The sequence below is a fragment of the Carya illinoinensis genome, chromosome 3, assembly GCF_018687715.1.
Source record: "Carya illinoinensis cultivar Pawnee chromosome 3, C.illinoinensisPawnee_v1, whole genome shotgun sequence".
NCBI classification, from domain to species: Eukaryota; Viridiplantae; Streptophyta; class Magnoliopsida; order Fagales; family Juglandaceae; genus Carya; species Carya illinoinensis.
Window position 1 is genome coordinate 55,326,361 of NC_056754.1, and position 25,006 is coordinate 55,351,366.

General features: G+C 35.4%; 2 protein-coding genes and 1 pseudogene across 2 annotated transcripts; all 3 read right to left on the reverse strand.

Moving 5' to 3' along the window:
- Positions 1 to 32: 32 nt before the first annotated feature.
- LOC122305450 (exopolygalacturonase-like) lies at positions 33 to 22,860 on the reverse strand. The gene is made up of 5 exons (XM_043118002.1): positions 22,811 to 22,860; positions 2,332 to 2,476; positions 1,833 to 2,138; positions 1,171 to 1,689; positions 33 to 1,050 (listed from the first exon to the last, which is right to left on the reverse strand). Exons 2-5 carry the CDS (start codon positions 2,461 to 2,463, stop codon positions 811 to 813), a joined length of 1,197 nt encoding a protein of 398 aa, XP_042973936.1. The 5' UTR covers positions 2,464 to 2,476; positions 22,811 to 22,860; the 3' UTR covers positions 33 to 810.
- LOC122305451 lies at positions 18,169 to 20,732 on the reverse strand (annotated as a pseudogene).
- On the reverse strand, positions 20,887 to 22,872 carry LOC122305449 (exopolygalacturonase-like). Its single transcript, XM_043118001.1, has 4 exons — positions 22,666 to 22,872; positions 22,162 to 22,467; positions 21,516 to 22,034; positions 20,887 to 21,395 (listed from the first exon to the last, which is right to left on the reverse strand). The coding sequence occupies exons 1-4, from the start codon at positions 22,795 to 22,797 to the stop codon at positions 21,156 to 21,158; spliced, it is 1,197 nt and encodes a 398-aa protein (XP_042973935.1). The 5' UTR covers positions 22,798 to 22,872; the 3' UTR covers positions 20,887 to 21,155.
- Positions 22,873 to 25,006: the final 2,134 nt, after the last annotated feature.

Genomic DNA, 25,006 nt, shown 5'->3' on the forward strand with positions numbered 1-25,006 from the left:
TTTTGCGGGTTCGGCGCACTGTGGGGAGACAATAATGTCAATATATGTAGATATATAAGGTGGGTCCCAATAATTTTATAATTGTTTATAAATATATCTAAACTCATCGTTACAACCAATGGTAAAGTAGTCATGTGGAACAGATTAGATGAAATGGACCGGGACACTACTAAATCTTATTTTTGCTAGTTGCCGACTGCATGCATTACTTTAAAGCGATGAATGGACATGACGGTCACAAGAATGCTCCTCGATTGAGGATTAATAATACTCATTTAGTTTTGAGGAGCATTCTGTTTAAGCTGTTCTGTTGCCCCCGCTCATTCTGCAGATAACCCCGTACAAGCAGGAGGGTTCTAAATTCCAGCAAATGTGGGTTTGACATTCTCACATATTGCTTTATACTCTCCAGACCCTGTGAATTTAATGTCGATGTTCCCAACATGCACTTTCTCGCATGGTACGCTCTTGCTACAAGATATCTTGACAGCCTCCACACTAGTACTAGTTCCTCGAATGTTCTTGAAGCTATCGTCGCTGATCTTGATCGTAGAGGGAATCTAGAACCAGGAAGATCGATCCCAAAAGACAAGAAAAAAAAATTATAGTTTCTTTAGTTTTTTCTTGCACATTGAAGTCGATTGAAGCTGATAACGTAAAAAAATCATATTTTTGCTAGCTGCCGACTGCATGCATTACTTTAAAGCGATGCATGGACATGATGGTCACGAGAATGCTCCTCGATTGATGATTAATATTACTCAATTAGTTTTGAGGAGCATTCTGTTTAAGCTGTTCTGTTGCCCCCGCTCATTCTGCAGATGACCCCGTACAAGCAGGAGGGTTTTGAATTCCAGCAAATGTGGGTTTGACATTCTCACATATTGCTTTATACTCTCCAGACCCTGTGAATTTAATGTCGATGTTCTCAAGATGCACTTTCTCGCATGGTACGCTCTTGCTACAAGATATCTTGACAGCCTCTACACTACTACTAGTTCCTCGAATGTTCTTGAAGCTAACATCGCTGATCTTGATCGTAGAGGGAATCTAGAACCAGGAAGATCGATCCCAGAAGAGAAGAAAAAAAAATCATAGTTTCTTTAGTTTTTTCTGATACATTGAAGTCAATTGAAGCTGATAAAGTAAAATTCCACGTGATATTCTTACCTGAGCATTGCATATATCGCGTGTGCAGTATCCTTGATCTACAAGGAGACAATTGTCCACGTTAGTCATGTCAATATTCTCAAAATGCAGACCGGTTGCAGTACCAGGACTAGGGCTAGCAGGCCATGTCTTTATCCTCACGCCATTTGTGGCATCGGTAATGGTGCAATCGGTGACTGTGATTCCAGTCACAGGTTCCTCGTCCTTGTATTTTCCAAGGCTTCCAATGCTGATGCCATGGCCAGGTCCGCATGTTACTTTTGTGATAGTAATGCCTTGGCTTCCATCACCAATGGAGATACAATCATCACCAGTTCCAATCTTTATTTCGCTAATTGTAATAAAAGTTGAACGTCCAATGTGGATTCCATCGGTGTTGGCGCTATCTGCAGGTGCAGTGATGGTTAGTTGTTCTAACTGCATGCGTTCGCAGCCCAACAAGATTATGTGGAAATATTTGCTGTTTAGTGATGTTATGTCCTTCACTAATGCATTTGTGAGGAAGCTGAACTTCAAATTCTGCATTCGTTCATTTTTTAAACATTAAGAACCACATATTAATAAATAATAGTAAGTGATTAGTGTCATATATATATATATATAGAGAGAGAGAGAGAGAGAGTGGTGGAAAATCTATAGCATGCATGCCGAACAATTCTTACAGCGGCAAATACTCCGCAGTTGGCGTCATTGGCACAGTTATTTGATTTCCAAGCTAGTTGTCCTTGCCCATCGAAAGTTCCACCCCCTGACAGAGTGAACCCAGCAACATGAATGATTTGGATCCAAAAATCCTTGAATTTACTGGGGTCTGCTGGAGCCTGGATGGTGCCATGATTCTGGAATTCAATAGGTCCCATGCAAGGTCCTTCTAAACTCACTTCACCTAATTTGAATGTCCCTTTTGGAACCACAACTTGGTTATTACCACCTGCTGCGCATGCATCTTTCCAGGCACTGGTCAAAGCCTGATGATCATTACAGAAACCGAAAATGAAAACAGAATAAATTAATTTAGTCTTAATTCTTCTTTTTGGATCATAAGTACTACTGATGATCAAATCAATACTTATGATGAGTATAGCATTTAAACATTTATGCTGATCAACAAAATGTGCATGATCTTAAAAGGAATTGCTCCATGTGTTGTCACACACATACCGCAGTTATATCTCCACCAAGCTTTGCTCCATGTGTTGTCACATCAAAAACTGCGGCCTGGGCATGATCAACGGCATTAAATGCCACCAGAAACACCAAGGACATCAACGCGAGGATTATATTCACAGCCATCTTGATCTTTTATCTATGGAAAAATATAGTTGCAAGTACAATTGTGTACTAATCTGTGTACAAATGTGATGTAATTGGTCAAAAAGTAAATTTTATTGAAAACAGTGTTAATTTAAATTTTAAGTATGAATAAATCAGTATTAGTACGCAGATTAGTGCGCAACTGTGCTTGTATATAGCAAAACTCTTTATCTATCTATCGCACCTCTGCTTTTTTTTTTTTTTTGGTTGTTGTTGTTGTCGTCGTCTGATATAAATGATCGATGAAAAGATCCTTTGGTCAACACAACTATTTATAATGCATGGGTGTTGAATCTAAACCGTCTAAACTTGTTGAAACTGTCAATTGATCGTTTCCTAATCTCATGAACATCTTTAATAAGTTTTATGGTATTTATAGTACTTTATTCAACTAATTCAATGACTTCGATCTATTCTTAGGTTGGCTTCATCCTTGAAGCCAGCCCTCACTCAACTGAATGGCATTTGTCCCATGATTTTCTGATCTTAGATCTATTGCTAATGCCCAATCGCTAGCTAGCTAGCTAGGGAGATTAATTAATAGTTAGTAGCCTGTTGCATGGTCAACAATTATTAATTATATATAAATTAATTACACTTATTAGTATCCTAATTAGTGTAGAATCTTCGATTATCAATGATTATTAGAGAAACAATCATTTTTACGTATTTCTTGTACATTGGTCAAAACGATTATCTTATATTAAAAAAAATTTGATGCGGCCAATCATATTAGTTAAGTATGTAAAGAGTATACAAAAATTATTGTACAAATAATTTTTGTATATATCACAACATATATATGATGCAATATTAATCACATTTAATTTAAGCTAATTTCATACAAAGCCTTGCATTATTGTATATATAGTCCAATATCACCTAGCTAGCTAATAGTACACGCCCAAATTAATTAAGGATCACTTGGTGTATATCTATTCATAAACCGTTCGTACAATTAATCGGATCGGCCGGATGGATCACATTTATTCTCTAAACTAATTTAAATTATTTGGAACCCACACGGGAGGGAATTAAAATACTGCATGCATGCAGTACCTTCAATACCCATGCATGCATATTCTCCCCACACAGACACATGATGCGCGCGCACACACACACACACATATATATATATATATATAAATATACCTTTTCTTTCATTCTACATGATAGATATCTTACAAACTTATATATATCGAGTACAATAAAATCTTGATCGTTAACCAGTTAGCCTTATAGATATAATTAATCAATGAAATTTATATATACAAGACTTTTTTCTCTATGATAAAGGATATTACTGCAGCACATTATGGTAATAAAGCTCTATATATATATACATATATATATATAGTATATTAGCCGTTTGATTTATTATGTTGTCTTTGTATTTGCTGATCATTTAGGTCAATATATATATTCCAGTTGTAACGGTGCCCCGCTCCCGAAAGTCAAGGGAGTTAGCTCATGTTACCTAAACTCATCTCCCAACAACACAATATATAGATTCCAAATTCCCTATAAACCATAAAAATTATTATTACAACCAATAACTATAATATATTTACTCTAAGATACCATGAAGTCTCAAAATAACCATCAACCTTCAGCATTTCTATCAAAATAACCAAATAAAACTACTGCATAAAACTCTACCAAAATCAAGGTACCCAAAGTCCTCTGTTTGTACTTAAACAATTATATTCACATAACCTTACCCATACTTCTTATTCTTGATTCTCTACTGAATCATCCAAATCATCTCAAAAATATTATGAAGATAAGCGGTGAGTTGTCAACAATTTAGTAAGCGGAGAATATATACTAATATATAAACATGACCCTTTTCAGTGAGTTCAGAATGCAGAAACAAAACATTTCATTTCAATGTGCATATCTCAAAATCATATTATCAGAAAATTAAAGAGACATTTCACTATTCATATTCAAAGACTCTTTAGCATAACATGACTGAACATTTTCATCTTATCATATCGTATCATATCATGTGCTATCGTATCATATCATGTGCTATGTTTAACTCCCATGGTAAAATTGCGCTATCTCTGGTGGCCAAACCAGGCAGTATCATATTGTGAAACTTCCCATTATTCATTCTCAACGCAGGAAAGAACAATTAGAAAAACTATTTTGTTTCTAAAGTGGATACACTCATATCAGAGATGTTGGTACAAACCATATAACATATCAATATCAAAATCAGAATCAGAAAATCATGCCAAAGGTTTTTCATATACATATTATATCATATAAAGTGCTGAACATATTCATATCATTTTCACATGTTCAAAATGGATTCAGAACATTTTCATATAACATGTAGAAAATTTCCAAATGTCATGTTTGCTCTTTTTCACATTTCAGAAACATGTCAAAATATTTCTCATGTCTACACTAGTCATGTCAAGAAACATTTTTCTCTTTCATACAGATTTATTTGAGTAATGCAGAAACACATAACTTAGATTGTTTTTTATATTTTCATTTCAAAACACATCATGCACATTTTCATAAAGCAACCTTAATTCATTTTCTTTTTATGCAAAGTTTAGCATAGGTAGGGGTGGGCAATGGCGACCCGCCTCCCGCTACCCCACACCAGCCATGCAGGGGTGGGAGACCCCACCTCGCATGAAATACTCTAAGCGGGGGCGGGTAGGCTCAACCTCACCCCACTAAGTCTTATATTGCTGAAGTACGACTCTTGTATGGCTTTGGAATTCTATATAAGGTTGGCCTAGTGTGTTCATATGGTTACGCCCAAAGAATAACATGGTAGCACAGCTTTGGGGTGTCGATTCCACATGGAGACAAATTAAAAGAATAGCAGAAGGAACAAAAAGACTAAAAAAAAAATTTCAATGATTAATGGAGAACAAAGAGTAATTTTAAATTATAATTAAAGTGAAGCAATGTTACTACTGGAAGAAGGACTCAAATTTGACGAACAGTAGAGCGTTGGGAATCCCTTGCACAAATCCGGTATTTTAATTATTTTTAATTCATTGGATAACTCAATTGGGAACTCAATTTCTAAAATTTCCAATCGGAATGGATAGATTTTTAAACCAAAATTAAACCAAATGTAACCCTTTGAAAAATCATTCACCACTTTTAAAATATGTAAATTATTATCCCTATTGAGAAAATCCAACAACAACAATATACTCAGGGAACGATATTGCAGCAAGGAACTAAATCAATATAGATAAATAATTGATCTAAACATAATAAAAAAACTAATCCATTCAATAGAAAAAGCATAACTGAATATATAAATAGAATAAATTTTATGATTAGTCAAAGAAGAAAACATCAACAATGAATTGAGAATGATAAAACAAAAGAGTTTTAGTTATTGAAAATCAAATAAATAAATTAAAAATACCATCTAATCTGCAAGTTCATCCTTAACCCTACTTGAGAATTAAGTTACCCATAAGTATGATGGAGAACAAAAATCTCCAGAGAAAGATAAAACAAATGGCGGCCATGGAAGTGATTTTCTCCTATCTTCAAATCTGTCTCTTGTGCCTTTCATCCTCCTTTATTTTGTACTAATGATATATTTATATAGGGTAGGAAAGAAACTCTAATGTTTTCATAATTTCCGCATAAAAAAATCTCTTAAATTTTAGGACTCATCTTGACAGCCAGGTACGCAATTCAGAATTTTGAATTTGGACATCCTTATTAGAGACAAATTTATAACCCTTTAAGATAACTTTCTAATGCATCAAGAATAGAATCAATCCAATATGTGAGTAAAATGTTACGATCAAAATACTAAAATATATCCAGACTGTCTCCTAGCAAATTTCAGATTTGGACTTCATGTAGTTTCCTTTTGTATTCTTTTTTTCTTGATCCAAATTGTTCTCAAGCCCCATGAAGCTTCTCCTTTGAATTTGACTAGACTTTCACTTAATTTTTTATAAATTCTGAAATTAAACATTAAAAAAATGTTTAAGAGTATCACAACATAAATAGAAACTCAATTTAATAATGCACATTAATTTCTATGATTTCTATTCACATTTTAGCATTTTTATCCAATAATAGGGTATTTAGAGTGTAATTTTACGCACTCATCACCATGCCATTTACAATCTTGTGAATAAGTCTCACACTCTTGTGACTTTTACGAACAAGTCTAAAAAATTTAAAAATTAATAACATAATTTTTATATTATCAGTTTTTAATTTATTATATATATAAATTTTAATTTATGATTTAATTATATGGATCTAAAAAAAATTTTTGGACCCAAAAATAATTTTTAGGCCCAATGGGCAATAGTGTTTTTGAAGTGGGCAGGGGACAAGGCAGATAAGATGTTCACCTCGCCCCCCAACACTCGGGGGGCCCATCCCCACCTCCCAGAGGCGGGGTGTCGGGTGGAAATACCACCCCCTGTGTAACAGCCCGCTAGAAATTCAATTGTGAAATTTCTATTAACTTTAGGAACCTCGTGAAAATCTCATAAGTTTTCACGAATCCATTAATCGTATAGGTTTTTGTCTAACTATATAGTTAGTGTTATTATTTACTATGGTATCATAAGTGTATTTTTGATTATTGGAGATAGTTAGAAGTGTCAAAATGTATTATGGTTTGTGCCATTAGACTCGGAGGGTTATTTAAAGTCTTATGGCGCAATAACATTTTTTCATATTTTCGGACAAAACATCTGTTCAAAACTATAGATATTATTGGATAAAAAGAAATATCTTGAGGTAATTTTCGTGAATATTATTGGGTAAAAATATTTTGAGTTGATAGATATTATTAGATAAAAATATCTTAAGTTGATTTTTTTTTAGATATTATTGGATAGAATATTATAAGATAATCATTTATAGATTTTTTTTGGGTAGGAGAAAACTACACTCAACTCTCAACTCCAGCCTCATCTCTTCCATATCTCATCCATAAGTATCTCCAGCCACCTCTCCCCACGAAATTATCTTCATTTACACTTTCTATTGAAAAAATATCAAACACTCTCTCTCGGACAGCTTTTAGGAGGTCTTTTGTACACCCATTTCGAAGCTTTTGTAAGTATTTTATCATAAAGTCTCCTTCATATAAGTTGTTCCTTTTTGAGTCTAGTTTACATGAATATCTTATTTGCCCCATTTGAAGATCATTTGGTCAGTCAAATATTGTATAAACTATAGAAAGGTCATTCTGGGAGATAAATTGGAGAATATGTTATAGTTTGGAGTTTTTGACCAAGCTAATGGATAGATATTGGTCCAAAATTTTTATGGAATATTGTTAACATGTATATGTGACTATTGGTTGAGGATTTTGCATGATTAAAGGTTTTGATGAAAGATTTTCTTAGATTTAGAAACTTAGAAACTAGAAGAAGAAAAACAGTTTCTGTTTTGAAAACGTTTAACTCTTTGGTGGTCTAAACCTATTCTAATGACTTTAATAATTTTATTGGAGGATCCTAAGTATCTTATATACATGTTAGATTATTATTTTGAAGATATTTGATGTTAGTTTCAAAGATATGAAATTTTATACAAAGAGATATTCAAATAAGCCAAAGTGTGGATATTCTTGGCTAAATTTATGTTTTGGTTAATTTCTAACCATGTGATCTTGAATTAGAAGCTTATATGTGTTTTAGGACATCTTTTTAAACCATGTGATGGTTTGGTTTGAAGATCATATATTTATAAGTCATAGATCAAGAGATTTATCAAAACTAGTTGAGGAAAAAGTTTCTGTTTTTGGACTAAGTGTAAAACCAAAAACTCCAAATGTTATTTTGTGATTTTGGTGACTTTAGTTTGATGATTTAAAGCATGGTTGATGTTAGGATGATATTATGAATATGTTAGAAGTAAGATTTGATTTTTGAAATTCTTGGAGATATTTTGATTTAAGGTTAAAACTTGTGATTCAAGTGCTTGGATCTTTTTACAAAACAGTTTGGTGTTAATTATTAGATTTTTCTAAATGGATGTTTTAAGTATGGTTTTGAACTTAGAATTGGAAGATGTTTGTTGCAAAATTTTGGTTTAAGCATGAGTTTTGAAATTGGAAGGAATTGCAACAAAAATCAAGGGAAATGACCTATGGATGTTTCGGCCATAGTGTGTTCTTCATAGTTGTGTTTTGTTTTAAATTTTTCTAAGTTAATATTTAAATTTAGGACAAAATTTACATAAGAAATGTAAATTTTGGAAACTTTTGGAGTTAGTATGCAAAATCCTTAAGTTATGGGTAAAACGGTCATTTTCCCACATGTAGAGAATAAAATGAAAATTTTACTCTTTAAGTTAGTATTTTTCATATTTCAAATTTTTAGTGATTTAGTTCTAACTTTTAGAATCACTAATTACAGTTCCTCGTGATCGCACTTAAAGTTTTATAAGAAACGCGGAGATCAAGGTAAGTTAGTTTTTAACTTACTAGCAGTCTACTATGTATGTGTGCTAAGTAAAGGAACTACAGTGTATGTATGTGTGTTATCATATATGTCATGCCATGCCAAGTTATCACGTAATTGTTTATTATACAGAATTTATTCTGTCATCAATTTTTATCTGTTACATAATATATTCTGTCATGTATTACTGTACCTTACAAGTACGTCATGCTAAGTATGCCATCTATTAAATGTATGTCAAGTCATGTAATATTCACTGTTGCAAGTATGTCATGTTAAATATGTTGTCTATTATATGTTATGCCATGTTACGAAATGTTTCTATCTCAAGTTGGTCATGTATTTCAAGTTATGTTCAAGTCACGTTATGTTACGTCAGGGTTTCAGTCATTTCGTATTCCAGTCACGTTTCATCTTGATTACTTATGTATGGGGTCACAGCAATTGTGGCACATACACTACGTGAGACACAGCAATTGTGACACGTAAAATACATGGGGCCACAACAACTGTGGAGTATGTATTTAAGCAGTTAAAGAATAAGTTTCCGTAGAATACATGGGGCCACAACAATTGTGGAGTATGTATTTACACGTAGAATACATGGGGCCACAACAACTGTGGAGTATGTATTTTTCATGTTAAGTCAAGTTTGTGTAGAATACATGGGGCCACAACAACTGTGGAGTATGTATTTACACGTAGAATACATGGGGCCACAACAACTGTGGAGTATGTATTTTTCATGTTAATTCAAGTTTCAAAGCAAGTTCATGCTAAGTCAAGTTTCAGAATAAGTTCATGTTAAGTCAAGTTCAGTTCATGTTTCAATTTAAGTTATGTCAATTATGCTATGTTGTACTCCAAGTTATACTTTAATTACTTATGAATTTGATTATGCATTTATGTTTTTACTGTCATCCATGCATCATTAGCTTGTGTGGAAGTTTTTTGTTAACTTATTGAGATTTGTAATCAAATCTCACTTTGGTAGTCCCAACTACCATTCCCCCCAAATGGTAGATTTTGTTATAGGACCTGAAGGAGAATTAGGAGCTGATCAACTAGACACAGTTGACTAAGTGACGGTGCGACATAAATGTTGATATAGTAATTAACGTAAATTACTACTTGTACGATTGAGTTGCATCTCTACTACTTTTTGGATCATAACCATTTTGGACTAGTGTTGTGATCTTAATTGTTCAATGGATTTTTATGTATGAAGTATGTTTTAAGCATTTGGGATATTTTCAATTTGGTGCAAAGTATTGCTAAAGAAAAAATTTATCCGCTGCGAATATTGCATATTGTTAGATGCATGTTAGGAATATTGCATCTTATATGTCATGAACGGGGCATGTAACCTTGTGTTGCATGTCTCGACGCTTCAAATGTCCGTCCGATCCCAAACGGAATTTGGGGGCGTCACACCCTGCATATCCTGACAATAGCGCTAGGGAAATATTAATCATCAGTACCATTAGAAAAATCATGTAGTTTGGGTAAATCTCCAATTGAACAGATACCTCATCTTTACACCTGAAATACCTATTTTAATTGTTCAAAACCTAAAATTATCGTAACTCTAAAATACCATCCTTTCTAAATTCCTCAATATCCACATAATCGAAATCATAATTTAATACTACTAACATATAATGTAGTAGGAAATCGTAAATCTCTTAAACAATAGCAGTTCATAAAATATCCTTAATAATACTTATATTAAAAATCAATGTAAACTACTAATCAATATCTAATTTAAAACCATCAAATATTTATCTCTATATAATAGGCTTAAAGTGTTTACAATAAAACATTAAACTTTTACAATTTACCACCAAAATCTAGTTGTAAAATTAATACTAGCTAATATAATTAAAACCTTTAAATATTTTCTATGAAATCAAGTTTATGGTTAATACATTTATCAGAGTAAAATTATGCTTAATTTAAAAAGATTAAACAGACTAGAACAGTGAATTTTAAGTATCTAAATTATATTCAATCTAGATAATAAAGAAAAGGACTGAGAGAAATGAGATTTATTTAATTTAAACATAAGAAAAAAAAAGATCCATGTATGCACGTTTAAGGGGGTTTTTCCCCCCGAGCCTAAGGCTCAGGAATGCAAACTGAGGTGCAGGAGGTCTGAACTAAATAGATGATCCCATAGGCCCACGGGGGGCCTCTAGGCCCTAAAGGAAGAAGAACAAGGAGCATCCAAGCTTATTTTTAAAAATATTGCACATATATAAAGCGAGTCTCAATCCAGAAAAGACCGCTGATTATTGACCAAATTGTCCGAAAACTAAACAAGGTTCAAATGAAACATAATGCAAATGTAAATTACTTGATGTCCGAATTATGTAAATTAAGACAAATATTAATGTCAAAATGTACTAATGATCACCTCGTGTTGTGGAAGGGTTTTAATCCAACCTTTCCCCTTTCGGGGGGGCTGCCAGACCATATCATGGGCCTAAGCCCAAGCTTAACTCAATAAATCCTAAGTTGAGGACTTGGCCTACTGAAGGAATATAATGATAGCTACCCAAGAATCTCGAAGAGTAGTTATCAATTTATTGGGTAACTTGAATTTCAAATGATGGGTTAGACATTATCACCTGAAACAGAAGACACTTGGGTTCTATATGTATATATATATACACACCACCCACGTGTCATAACGAGGATAATCTTCTACTCCCTAATTAAAAATCTCTATTAGTTTACTAACTTAGACAATATTGGAGGCATTCCAACGAACCCCCAAAGTCTTATCTCTCTTTGGTTGCAGGTGATTACGTGTGTGATGCTGTAAAACATGACATCCATAACATGTTGAATTGGATTTCATTTAAAAATAAATAAAATTGAGTACTACCCGTGTAATGCTTAATGTCCAAATGTTATGTGTACGTTAATTTGTGCATGAATTAACTACTTTATAATGTTTGGATGTAAACTAAAGATTTGGACATATATAATTACGTGCGAACATAATTAATTACTTTGTGTTCGAACATTATAATTTCATTACAAACAAGGGACACCATGCATACAAAAAAAAAAGGATAATTGTCATATATAACATATACCGTCCGTACAGCTTTAGGAGATAGTATTCAGACGTCATAAATTAGTTACGTACGTACGTTCAAATGAAAACTAAAGGTTTTTTTTTTTTTTTTTTTTTAAGTCAGGGCCCCATGTATGAGAGGAGCTCCTACCCCAATATTATTAACAAACACTCACTTATGGCGGAGGAATACCTTTATTACAAACACCTCCTAACAAAAAATCATTTCTCTCTAATAAAGACCATCCCCATCCAATCAAGGCGAATCAATCCTCTAAGCCGTGTATACTGAAAATCCATCCCAACAAAATCTATATTCTCCCCCATAGTCCCCTTCTTAGCTAAAAAATATGCTACCATATTAGCTTTACGAAAAATATGACTAAAATGAGCATTAATCTCTATGGAAATAGCCCTTATGTCTTCCCAAAAATCCCACAAAAACCAAAGACGGCAAATACCGGAGGCCAGCCAACTCAAGATAACCTTAGAATTAGATTCTACTTAAACGTTGTGCAATCTCAAACTTTTACAAATCCTCAACCCATCTAATAAAGCAACGCATTCAGCCACCGTATTTGTAGCAACCCTGTAATGATGCGTAAAACCAGCAATACATTTCCCATTAAAATCTCAAATAATACCCCCACCCCCTGCATCTCCTGGATTCACACGAGCCCCACCATCAACATTCAATTTCACCATACCCTTCTTTGGCAATTCCCATTTAACAAAGGACATTTGGTTTTTTTTAATAGGAATAATCGGCACCTGTAGTCCTTCCATAACTAAAATATCATTTCGCTTCATAACCTGAAAATTCTTCAAATTGCTGGACATATTATTAATCATAATTTTCACTTGTCTAATAATATCCTTTACTTGAAACGTAGCCCCTTCCATCCTTGCCGAGCACCTAGCTTTCTAAAGGCACCAAGAGATAACAATGGGCATCACTCCACGGATCCGGCTTGATTATTTTTTGCGGCTCTCCTCCACCAAAAAACCATCATCCCTTTCCAGTTTTTCATCTGTGGCAACCTGATTTGAAAAATATTAGCAAAATATTTCCAAACCATTTGGGCATTCAAACCCTCATACATAATATGCTGCAAGGTTTCAAAATTTGATTCTATACAACAGTGACATTTAGAAGCTAAAGGAATTCCCAACCGCTGAATTACATCATCAGTCGGCATGACTCCTCTTTTCAATCTCCAGCAAAGAAAGGACATTTTTTTTGAAATTTTAGAAAGCCAAAGCCACCTCCTCCACTCACATAATTCCCCACGTTTTCTGCAGATATCCCATGCTGATTTGGTTGTGAAATTATCGTCCCAAGAGTTCTTCCATATAATAGCATCTGCCCTATTTCTAATTTTCACGTTAGCTTCGGAAATCAGCTGCATAATATCCAACGGAACCAGGTTACGTAAGGCATCCAGCTTAGGCCCCCTCTCATCAACACGTCGACAACCTGCAGGTTTTCACTTCCCATAACCGGACACAAGTCCTTCAAAGGACCTTCCCCTAGCCAATTATCCATCCAAAAATTAATATTCCCAGCCCCTATCAACCACTTAGAATTAAGAATAATTTTCGGCATCACCTCCATAATCCCCTTCCAAAAACGTGACCCTTTATTCATACTCATTAAATTATAAACATGGTCCCGGCGAAGATATTTTTCCCGAAAAAAATCTGCCCATAGCGATACCCCCGTAACCAGTTTCCATCAAACTTCATAAAAAGAGATTCCTGCATTTCCACCAAGTCTCTAATGCCAAGACCACCCTCTTCCACTGGTTTACAAATCTTATGTCACGCTACCCATTTATGTTTCTTATTTTCCAGCGAGGATCCCTAAAGGAAATCTGAAAAAATCTTGTTAATCATCCCAAAAACTACCTTGGGCACTTTTACTACCAACAAAATATGAATAGGCATGCTATTTAAAACATGCCGTAAAAGCAAAATCTTACCACCAAACGATAACATCTTACTCTTCCACCCTGCAAGTTTTTTCTGAATTCTAGCCAAGATACCATCAAATAAAGATGTTTTCAGCCTTCCCAAATATAACGGAACACCCAAATATACACACGGCCAAGAGCCCTCTTCAAAACCGAAAATTCCTTTGAGATCATTTCTTCTAGCCAAAGACATATGAGGAGGAAAGAAAATGGTAGACTTACTTGGACTAATTAATTGTCTAGATATCTTCTCGTAATGATGAAGAGTTGCCATGAGCCTTCTTATAGATAATCTCCCACCATTGGTAAAAATTAAAACATCATCCGCATATAGCAAATGAGTGATAAGAGTACCTCCCCCTGGATAATAAGGCTTAACAAGCCCAAGACTGAACTTCTGATGCAACATGCGCAAGAGGAGCTCCTGTGACAAAATAAACAAATATGGTGAGAGAGGATCCCCTTGCCGTACTCCCCTCGATGCCTGGAAAAAACCTTTCGAACAGCCATTCAACATAATAGAATAAAAAGGAGAGGAAATAGTGTTGAAAACTATATTCCTCCACTTATCCGAGAATCCCAATCTACGTAAAACTTCAAGAAGGAATTTCCAATTCACACGATCATAAGCCTTTGCCATATCCAGCTTTAACATCACATTACCTCCTCTCACCTTCCTATTCATTCTTGTGCCAAGGCCATATTATAAAAAATACTCCGACCTGGGATGAACGCTACCTGTTCCTTAGAAATTATTTTATCAAGGATAGGCGCCAGACGTGAAGCCATAATTTTTGTCATGATTTTGTAAACCACCGAACACAAACTGATAGGCCAAAACTAACTAAAGCCCACAGGTTCTTCCACCTTAGGGATCAACACCAAATTTGTCGCACCAAAAAACTTAGAAAAAGGGTTACCTTCAAATACTTCCTTTGCCATATCTACAAGATCAGCTTTCACAATATCCCAAGCCAAAGAAAAAAATGCAGTTGAGAAACCATCCGGTCCTGGACTACTGTCCATAGGAATAGACCAAAGAGCCCTATAAACTTCCTCTTCCGACGAAACCCTATACAAGGCATCATTCTCCACATCGGTCACAACTGGGGACAACAAAGCCAATTCCGGTTCTTGAAAACTGACATTAGACCCCGTGAAAAGCCCCTGATAAAACTGGACAGCCTCCAAATGCACTGCTTCAGCCGACTCCAGTAACCTTCCATCCTCCAACACCATTTTATCAACAATTTTATTTTTTTTCTTCACCCTCATCGCAGCATGAAAAAACTTAGAATTGGAATCCCCGTCAGCCAGCCACTTGATGCGAGATTTTTGACAAGCTAACATCTCCTCCCGATTAACCCATTGTAAATGAGCCTTTTTTACTTGTAGCATCTCTTCTTCCACCTGCACTGAAAAATTTCTTACAAGATCTTCCTCAAGGCACAGAATATGATTTTCAATTCTATTAATCTCCGCCTCAACTCGACCAAAGACTTCCCTATTCCATTTTACCAGCTCATGCTTCAACCTTTTTAATTTTCTACTAATCCTCACCATAGCACATCCCTCCACATTTTCACCCCAACTCTGCTCCACCAAAGACAGAAACCCTTCATGAGATCCCCACATACGTAAAAATCTAAATGGCTTCACAATATTAATATTCTTCTTAAACAAAAGAAACAACATAGGCACATGATCCGAGGATGACCGAGGAAGATAATTGTAAGTCGACCCCTCAAACAAATTAATAAACTGCATATTGACCAAAATACGATCCAAACGAGCCCAAATACGCTGCCCTCCATTCCGACCATTACACCAAGAGAGTGTATTGCCGCAAGAAGAAGACTCTATTAAAGCACAATCATTAATTCAATCGTTGAAATCAGCTTTAGCCCGAGGAGCCTTAAAAAGACCCCTAATCTTTTCACTATCCACTCGAATAATATTAAAATCACCTCCAATGAACCAAGGTTGCCCCTGAGGATCTTGTAGCCTGAGATAATCCCATAACTCCAATCTTTTTTCTCGAAAACAACTAGCATACACGAACGAAGAGAAAATACGCCTTGAACCAAACACAAACCAACCAAAAATAGCTTGATCTAAACAAGCCGTCATCTGAAAATCCACCTCAGCCGCCCAAAACAACCAAATCTTGCCCTCCATTTCAGCATTATTCACACATGAGGGGAAACCGATCCATCTCGCCCAACGACTACATTTATTTTCACTCAAAAAAGGCTCTAAAACAGCCACCACCAAAGGCCGGCTTTTATTTAAAATATGCCGAAGCTGAAATTTCGACGAAATAATACCTCTAATATTCCAAATCAAAATAGACATAAAAAAATTAAAGAAATTTTTTGGAACGTGTACGCCATTCCAAAGCAACAACTGATTTCTCTTTTCTCAACCCCTTTACCTTTTTTAGAGGAACATGCATGTCTGAATCGGAATCAAACACCTTGGCAACCAGTTCATTTAATTCGTCATCTTGATCTCCTTCCGAACCCGCTCGGCCAGATTCCCTCATTTCCAACCTTCCTAAATGCAGAAAATCACTATCTCTAGCCATGCCCCCAAGTTCAAACTCTAAAGATTCATCTATCATCCGCAATATACTTCTCGACCCAGAATTATTTGAGCTGTGCAGTGCCTCCGATTCTGAATCTGAAGAATTATCATCCTCCATATCACTCCATTTCGCTGGACTCTTATTCGGTGAGTGAATCGGCAACACAATCTCCAACACTCCCGCTTGCTCCAACTCGTATTCCCAAATACTTCCATCTGGACTACCATCAGCCTGATTCTCTATAGCGAGCCCAGACTCCAGCTACTGTGTCTTCATTGAATCTAGAAGCAATTCCTGTGTCCCACACATAACAGAAACTGGCTGAAGCGTCTCACAATAAATCCCCGGCTTTTCCGAAACTAGAACCGGTTCCGTCTGCTGTAACTCCTGAAATTTCTCTTCACAATGATCATAACCTACACCCAGCGGAGAGATAAAAATGGTAGGGACTTTAGCTCCAATCTTCTCCGTTTGACGTTCTAAAATTTTGTCCAGAATCACCTATCTTCTTGATTTCAAACTCTCACCTTTCTCAACCTGCATAGAATTCTGCACAAGTTTTCTATCATTAGAAACAACTTCCTTCCAAGCAACTTTTGCAGAATTAGATTGACCTCCTCCTCCCTGAACAGCCTTCTTCCAGTTGCTCACTTGACCCTGGTTGCACCTCTCCTCTGTATGTCCCTATTTACGATAGGAACAACAATAGCTAGGAACCGACTCGTAAAAGATTTCTTGAAAATGACTAGACTCTCCATGGGGGGCACCCAACCAAAACGAGTGCCTTAATGAACCAGCAACATTAACCACCACACATATACGAGCTGCTTCAGGACGTGTTACACAAGCCATTGCATTATCCCTCTTCAAAAATTTTCCAATACCATCACCAATGCTCCGTAAGATAGACTCCTGAAAAAAATTGGGTGGAAGACTAGGTAGAGATAGCCACACCGGAACCCATGGTGAATCTTCTTCCTCAATGAAATCAGGAGACTAATGGAAAACCCTATACGGAACCCCCAGCACTTAAGAGTTTCCCCTAGCCATCATTGTAATAAAATCATCCTCCATCACCAGCCGAACAAGGACGTTACGTGGGTTCCTTAACTGCCCAATCACTGGCGCAGCTTTCAGACCCCAACGATGTTGTATAAAACTTCTGATTTCATCCAACGACGGCCTTCGCCTCAGAAACTTCAAGACTACAGAAAACTGAAATGGCTCTGCTGAGCTCTGTACCTCTGCCTTTGAGAACACGAAATACATCTCTCCATCTAGGAATTTCATCTAGGCAACAGCTGAGGATTAGCCCCCAATACTTCCACAAACCGGCATCGTGCTGGCTCCAAACCAGCCTTCCCATCCGAAGCTGTCTCACGCAGGCTAGAATTTCTCAAGATCGCTTCCCCCACCTGCCCATCAGCTGCTGGCGGAGGCATAGGGCCGGCGCCCCCAACACTAAACAGAAAACTAGTCCCCAAGGTTCAGAGAAATAAAACCTAGTGCCACGACATCACTCTATGTCATTATTTTTTTCTGGAAATATAACATAAATTGTAAATATGAAAACTAAAGGTTCAGACATATATATATATATATATATTAACATCTTAATATAATTTATTTAAATTATACTGGTTCACCACTCAGCTCATCACGCATGCATGCCAGCAAGCATGAAGACGGGCAGGGCTGCAACGTATAAGTACATGAGTTTTCTAAACCAACCTAGCTATGATCAAATGAACTTAATTAATATTCCACGCACACATATTTTTTGAGATTTTGCATGCGTGCATTTAACATTTAAGCATAATATTCAAAAGGAAGGTTAATTAATTATAATTAGCACAAGCAAGAGGGTTCAGTTTTCCAAAAGCTGAAGGCTTCACGTTCTTGCACACGGAGGTAATAGGGCCATCTTTTCCATTGTATTGCAAGCTAATGTCGCTTATCTGCACATTCTGGCAAGGAATGCTTCTGCTACATATAATCTTCACAGCCTGCTTAGTTGCGAATCTTCCCCAAATGTTCTTGAAGCCAACATTGCTAATCTTGACACGTGATGGAACCTATTTTATATGCATGCATGCAAATTAACAAAGTCATTAATCACAAATACCAAATTATATAAGTACTAATCTTAAATATTATTAATTAGTTTCAGAAATAATTGTTTTCTAAGTAATTAAGTACGTAGTACCTCTGCATTGCATTGAGCATAAGGGCAATACTCTTGGTCTATAAGAAGACGAGTGCTGACATTATTCATCACAATATCCTTAAAAACCAAATATGAAGCAACGCCGCTAGGAGAATTTGGCCATGTTTTGACCCTAACACTGAACATTGTGCTGGTGAGGGTACAGTTCGTCACTGTAACTCCCATAACAGGTTGTTCGTCATGATACTCTCCTAAACTTCCAACACTAATGCCATGTCCAAGTCCACATGTCACATTCTCAATGTTAATTTGTTGGCTTCCATCGTCAAGAGAGACACAGTCATCTCCTATTTGATGTCTGAACTAGTAATATTGATCCCGAATGAGCGACCAATATGAATTCCATCAGTGTTTAGGCTTTCCTGTGGCGCTCTGATTATAATATGTTGAAGGGTCACGTTCTTGCAGTTCAAAATGTTCATGTGAAACAACTTGCTGTTCAGCGAACTTATGTCCTGAATCTTCGAGTTGGTGATCAAAGTGAATCCCAAATTCTGTGCATAAAACCAAAGAATTGTAATATTTAGGCTTATTATACTCATGATCGATTGCTATATCGATGATAATAATAAATTAAAAAGAACCAATGTTAACAAACACACACACACACACACACACACACACACACACACACACACACACACATATGCATGTGAGATGGTACGTACAATGGGCAGTGAATTGCATGTACCAGTTTTTGCACAGTTATTTTGGGACCAAGCAAGTGATCCTTGGCCATCGAAAGTTCCTGTTCCTGAGACCATCAATCTGTCAATGTTTTGGAAAACCATCCAGCCATTTTGGGACTTGAAAATGTTGAGGTCTGTTGGAGCAAGAATGTTTCCTTGAACCTGAACACTCGTTGGTGCCTAGCAGGGACCTTGGAACGTTAATGGACCAACCATGTAGTTCCCGTTTGGTATCAAAACAGTCCTAGGATCGATCGACACGCATGCCGCCTTCCAAGCATTACTCATTGCCAAATCAAAGACCACCATTAATCCGAGAAATTAAATTAAAGAAGAGAATTAAGAGAGAGACATTTTTATATATGTCACGTTAAGATATATCTTTGAAATCCAAATGACATGAAGAACAATCAAGTTACAGGCATGTAACTTTTTTTACCTGGTATCATCTGACTTGCCATCAGCCTTTGCTCCAAAGTTTTTATGTTGAAATCTGCACCATGGGCTATTCTGATAACTGAAAACAAGAATATTAGGAGGCATGTTGCTCTGGCCATGAGACGATTATTTTTTGAAACCATGTTTGGATTTTTTCCCCTTACTTTCTTTGGTAAAAGTCTAGTCTTAGCTTCTTTTAGCTTGAATTGTTAGGAGGGAGATATGAGTTTCCAAACGATCGATAGGGGGTTTCATTTACATATATCTAACAGTGCAATAGATCAGGATAATGCTCAACGCCACAAGAACTTAAAAAACCTAGCTAATATTAGGTTGGCTTATCGACAACCATTCAAACGTACGGTCAAATTATCAATCTTCAGCCAATTTAAAGACTTTATAAACTATGACTTTCCCGTATAGTTGAACTGCAGGCCGCCAGGAACCAACATAAAGTTAGCCTAAATTAGTTGACAATATCATTACACATGCAATCTCTTCAGTATATATATCAGAGCTTTCTATATATAGTAGGTTTTTCTTCCTTGTTCAGGGACCAACAATATAAAATAATGGCCCTGACCATAAACTTAGGGGCTCGTTCGGATGCCAAATTCAGCTAAGTGCACTTTACTTTTAAGCTGCTTTGGACGCCCAAACAAACAAACGAGTGCAATTCAACCTGATCTCTTTGACTGGGCCTCACGTAAATAGCACCAACAACTACCAAAATGGACTTTATGGCTCCCCAAACATGAGCTGACAAATGACATCTTTTGGATAGTGCATTTCAAGTGCATTACTCATTGACATGTGTTGCTGGACCCAACAACTCAAACTCAAATTATGACATTTGTTCCTTAATCCTTGTGCCATGATGAAGTGTAGAAAACTCTCTTCTTTTTTTTTTTTTGCAGGTTCAGCACACTGTGGGGAGAAAATATTGTCAGTATATGTAGATATTTAAGGTGGGTTCCAATAATTTTATAATTTTTCATAAATATATCTAAATTTATCCAAACATGGGTTACAACCAATGGTAAAGTACTTAGGTGGAACAGATTACATGAAATGGACGCGGACTCTACAAAATCTTATTTTTGCTAGTTGCCGACTGCATGCATTACTTTAAAGTGAAGCATGGACATGATGGTCACGAGAATCCTCCTCGATTGAGGATTAATATTACTCATTTAGTTTTGAGGAGCACTCTGTTTACGCTGTTCTGTTGCCCCCGCTCATTCTGCAGATGACCCCGTACAAGCAGGAGGGTTCTGAATTCCAGCAAATGTGGGTTTGACATTCTCACATATTGCTTTATACTCTCCAGACCCTGTGAATTTAATGTCGATGTTCTCAAGATGCACTTTCTCGCATGGTACGCTCTTGCTACAAGATATCTTGACAGCCTCTACACTACTACTAGTTCCTCGAATGTTCTTGAAGCTAACGTCGCTGATCTTGATCGTAGAGGGAATCTAGAACCAGGAAGATCGATCCCAGAAGAGAAGGAAAAAAAATCATAGTTTCTTTAGTTTTTTCTTGCACATTGAAGTCGATTGAAGCTGATAACATAAAATTGCACGTGATATTCTTACCTGAGCTTTGCATATACCATGTGGGCAGTATCCTTGATCTACGAGGAGACAATTGTCCACGTTAGTCATGTCAATATTCTCGAAATGCAGACCGGTTGCAGTACCAGGACTAGGGCTAGCAGGCCATGTCTTGATCCTCACACCATTTGTGGCATCCGTAATGGTGCAATCGGTCACTGTGATTCCAGTCACTGGTTCCTCGTCCTTGTATTTTCCAAGGCTTCCAATGCTGATGCCATGTCCAGGTCCGCATGTTACTTTTGTGATAGTAATGCCTTGGCTTCCATCACCAATGGAGATACAATCATCACCAGTTCCAATCTTTATATCGGTAATTGTAATAAGAGTTGAACGTCCAATGTGGATTCCATCGGTGTTGGCGCTGTCTGCAGGTGCAGTGATGGTTAGTTGTTCTAACTGCATGTGTTTGCATTCCAACAAGATTATGTGGAAATATTTGCTGTTTAGTGATGTTATGTCCTTGACTACTGCATTTGTGAGGAAGCTGAACTTCAAATTCTGCATGCGTTCATTTTTTAAACAATAAGAACCACATATTAATAAATAATAGTAAGTGATTAATGTCATATATATATATATAGAGAGTGGTGGAAAATCTATAGCATGCATGCCGAACAATTCTTACAGCGGCAAATACTCCGCAGTTGGCGTCATTGGCACAGTTATTTGATTTCCAAGCTAGTTGTCCTTGACCATCGAAAGTTCCACCCCCTGACAGAGTGAACCCATCAACATGAATGATTTGGATCCAGAAATCCTTGAATTTACTGGGGTCTGCTGGAGCCTGGATGGTGCCATGATTCTGGAATTCAATAGGTCCCTTGCAAGGTCCTTCTAAACTCACTTCACCTAATTGGAATGTCCCTTTTGGAACGACAACTTGGTTATTACCACCTGCTGCGCATGCATCTTTCCAAGCACTGGTCAAAGCCTGATGATCATTACAGAAACCGAAAACGAAAAGAGAATAAACTAATTCAGCCTTAATTCTTCTTTTTAGATCATAAGTACTACTTATGATCAGATCAATACTTATGATGAGTATAGCATTTCAACATTTATGCTGATCAACAAAATGTGCATGATCTTAAATGGAATTGCAGTGGTATACATATATATAAACACATACCGCGGTTATATCTCCACCAGGCTTTGCTCCATGTGTTGTCACATCAAAAACTGCGGCCTGGGCATGATCAATGGCATTTAATGCCACCAGAAACACCAAGGACATCAACGCGAGGTTTATATTCACAGCCATCTTGATCTTTTATCTATCTATCGCACCTCTGCTTTTTTTTTTTTTTTGGTTGTTGTTGTCGTCGTCGTCGTCTGATATAAATGATCGATGAAAAGATCCTTTGGTTAGCACAACTATTTATAATGCATGGGTGTTGAATCTAAACCGTCTAAACTTGTTGAAACTGTCAATCAATCATTTCCTAATCTTATGCAACACCTTTAATATGTTTTATGGTATTTATAGTTTATTCAACTAATTCAATGACTTCGATCTATTCTTAGCTTGTCTTCGTCCTTGAAGCTAGCTCTCACTCAACTGAATGGCATTTGTCCGGTGATTTTCTGATCTTAGATCTACTTCTAATGCCCAATCGCTAGCTAGCTAGCTAGCTAGGGAGATTAACTAATAGTTAGTAGCCTGTATGCATGGCAAACAATTATTAATTAGTATCCTAATTTAGTAATTAACTATCATTTTTGCATATTTATTGTTCATTCTATTGATGTGATTGGCCAAAATTGTTATCTTATATTAAAAAAAATTAATGCAGCCAATCACATTAGTTAAGTACATAAAAGTACACAAAAGTGATTGTACATAGAATTTTTGTATATATCACGACATAGATATGATGCAATATTAATCACATTTAATTTAAGCTAATTTCATACAAAGCCTTGCATTAATGTATATATAGTCCAATATCACCTAGCTAGCTATAGTACACGCCCAAATTAATTAAGGATCACTTGGTGCATATCTATTCATAAACCGTCCGTACAATTAATCGGATCGGCCGGATGGATCACATTTATTCTCTAAACTAATTCATTCTACATGATAGATATAAATATATGCCTTACAAACTTATATATATCGAGTGCACTAAAATCTTGATCGTTAACCAGCTAGCCTTATAGATTTGATTAATCAATGAGATTTATATATACAAGACTTTTTTCTCTATGATAAAGGATATTACTGCAGCATACTATGGTAATAAAGCTCTATATATACATATATATATATATATAATAGGTGAAAGCAACGTGCAATGCACGTTTGCTTAATTTATATTTATTTATTTTTTGTTAAGAACTAATTTTTTATTAATAAAAACGTAATGTTTTTGATTAATTAAATAACTAACGATGTAATGTTTATATAATTAATAAATAATTACACGTTGTGATATATTATAAAAGAAGAGCATTAATAGAATCTATAATATGATCCTATAAATAAACATCGCTTATAGTTTTATGAAAGCTATTTGAAATAATTTTAATTCTGGGATGACGATCCAATATTTTCCTCATCTTGCATTACTTCAATAAAAATGACATTAAAGTGCCTATATTTTTTCTTCTTCAATTTCTGTGGATCTATATAAACTTGAATCCTCCAAATTTTTTTTGATAATTTCTTCGCAACGCTTTTAACATATGGTCAATGCTCCTATAAAATAAATTTTGAATAGTAGATTAATCAATGATAATTTCTACTTATTATTTCTACACACCATACTTATTTTATTTATTTATTTATAATAAATATGTAGTCTATAGATGATAAGTAGAACAACTTAATAGTTTAATAAAAATAAAAAATAAAAAAATAAAAAAATAATATTAACATATATAAAATATATGATATGAAATGATGAGTAACATTTTTTGTGAATTAAATAAATAATAACAGTACTACTGAGACTGTATATATCATTTATAAAATAAAAATAGTAATTAGCGCAAAGTACAAAAAAAAAAAAAATCTTTTGGCTTAAAGAAAAGTATTAAAAAAAACTTTTAAATAGGAATTGTCCCGCTCATTAAAGAGATCCATAATTATTCTCTTTAATAGATATAGAAATCAATGAGTTTTTGGCCAGCCTTTACTGATGTGCATTTTTAACACCCTTTGTAAGTGCCCCTTTTTCTTAGAGAACAAAGTTCTTTTATTAGTATTCGAAATTTTAATGTAGTTGGCAAAGCATTGGAAACAAACCTACCCACACCAACTGCAAAGTACGTTTTTATAATTTAATAAAGCAATTATTTTTAAAAAATGGTATAATTTTTATAAAGAAATAAAACACTAAAATTTTTATAAGATATTATTATTTTATTTTAATGTTTCATAATAAATTTAAATTGATAAAGAAATAATATTTTATTTGAATAATTGTATTCATAAATGTAGTTGGCAAATAGATTTAAACTTATTA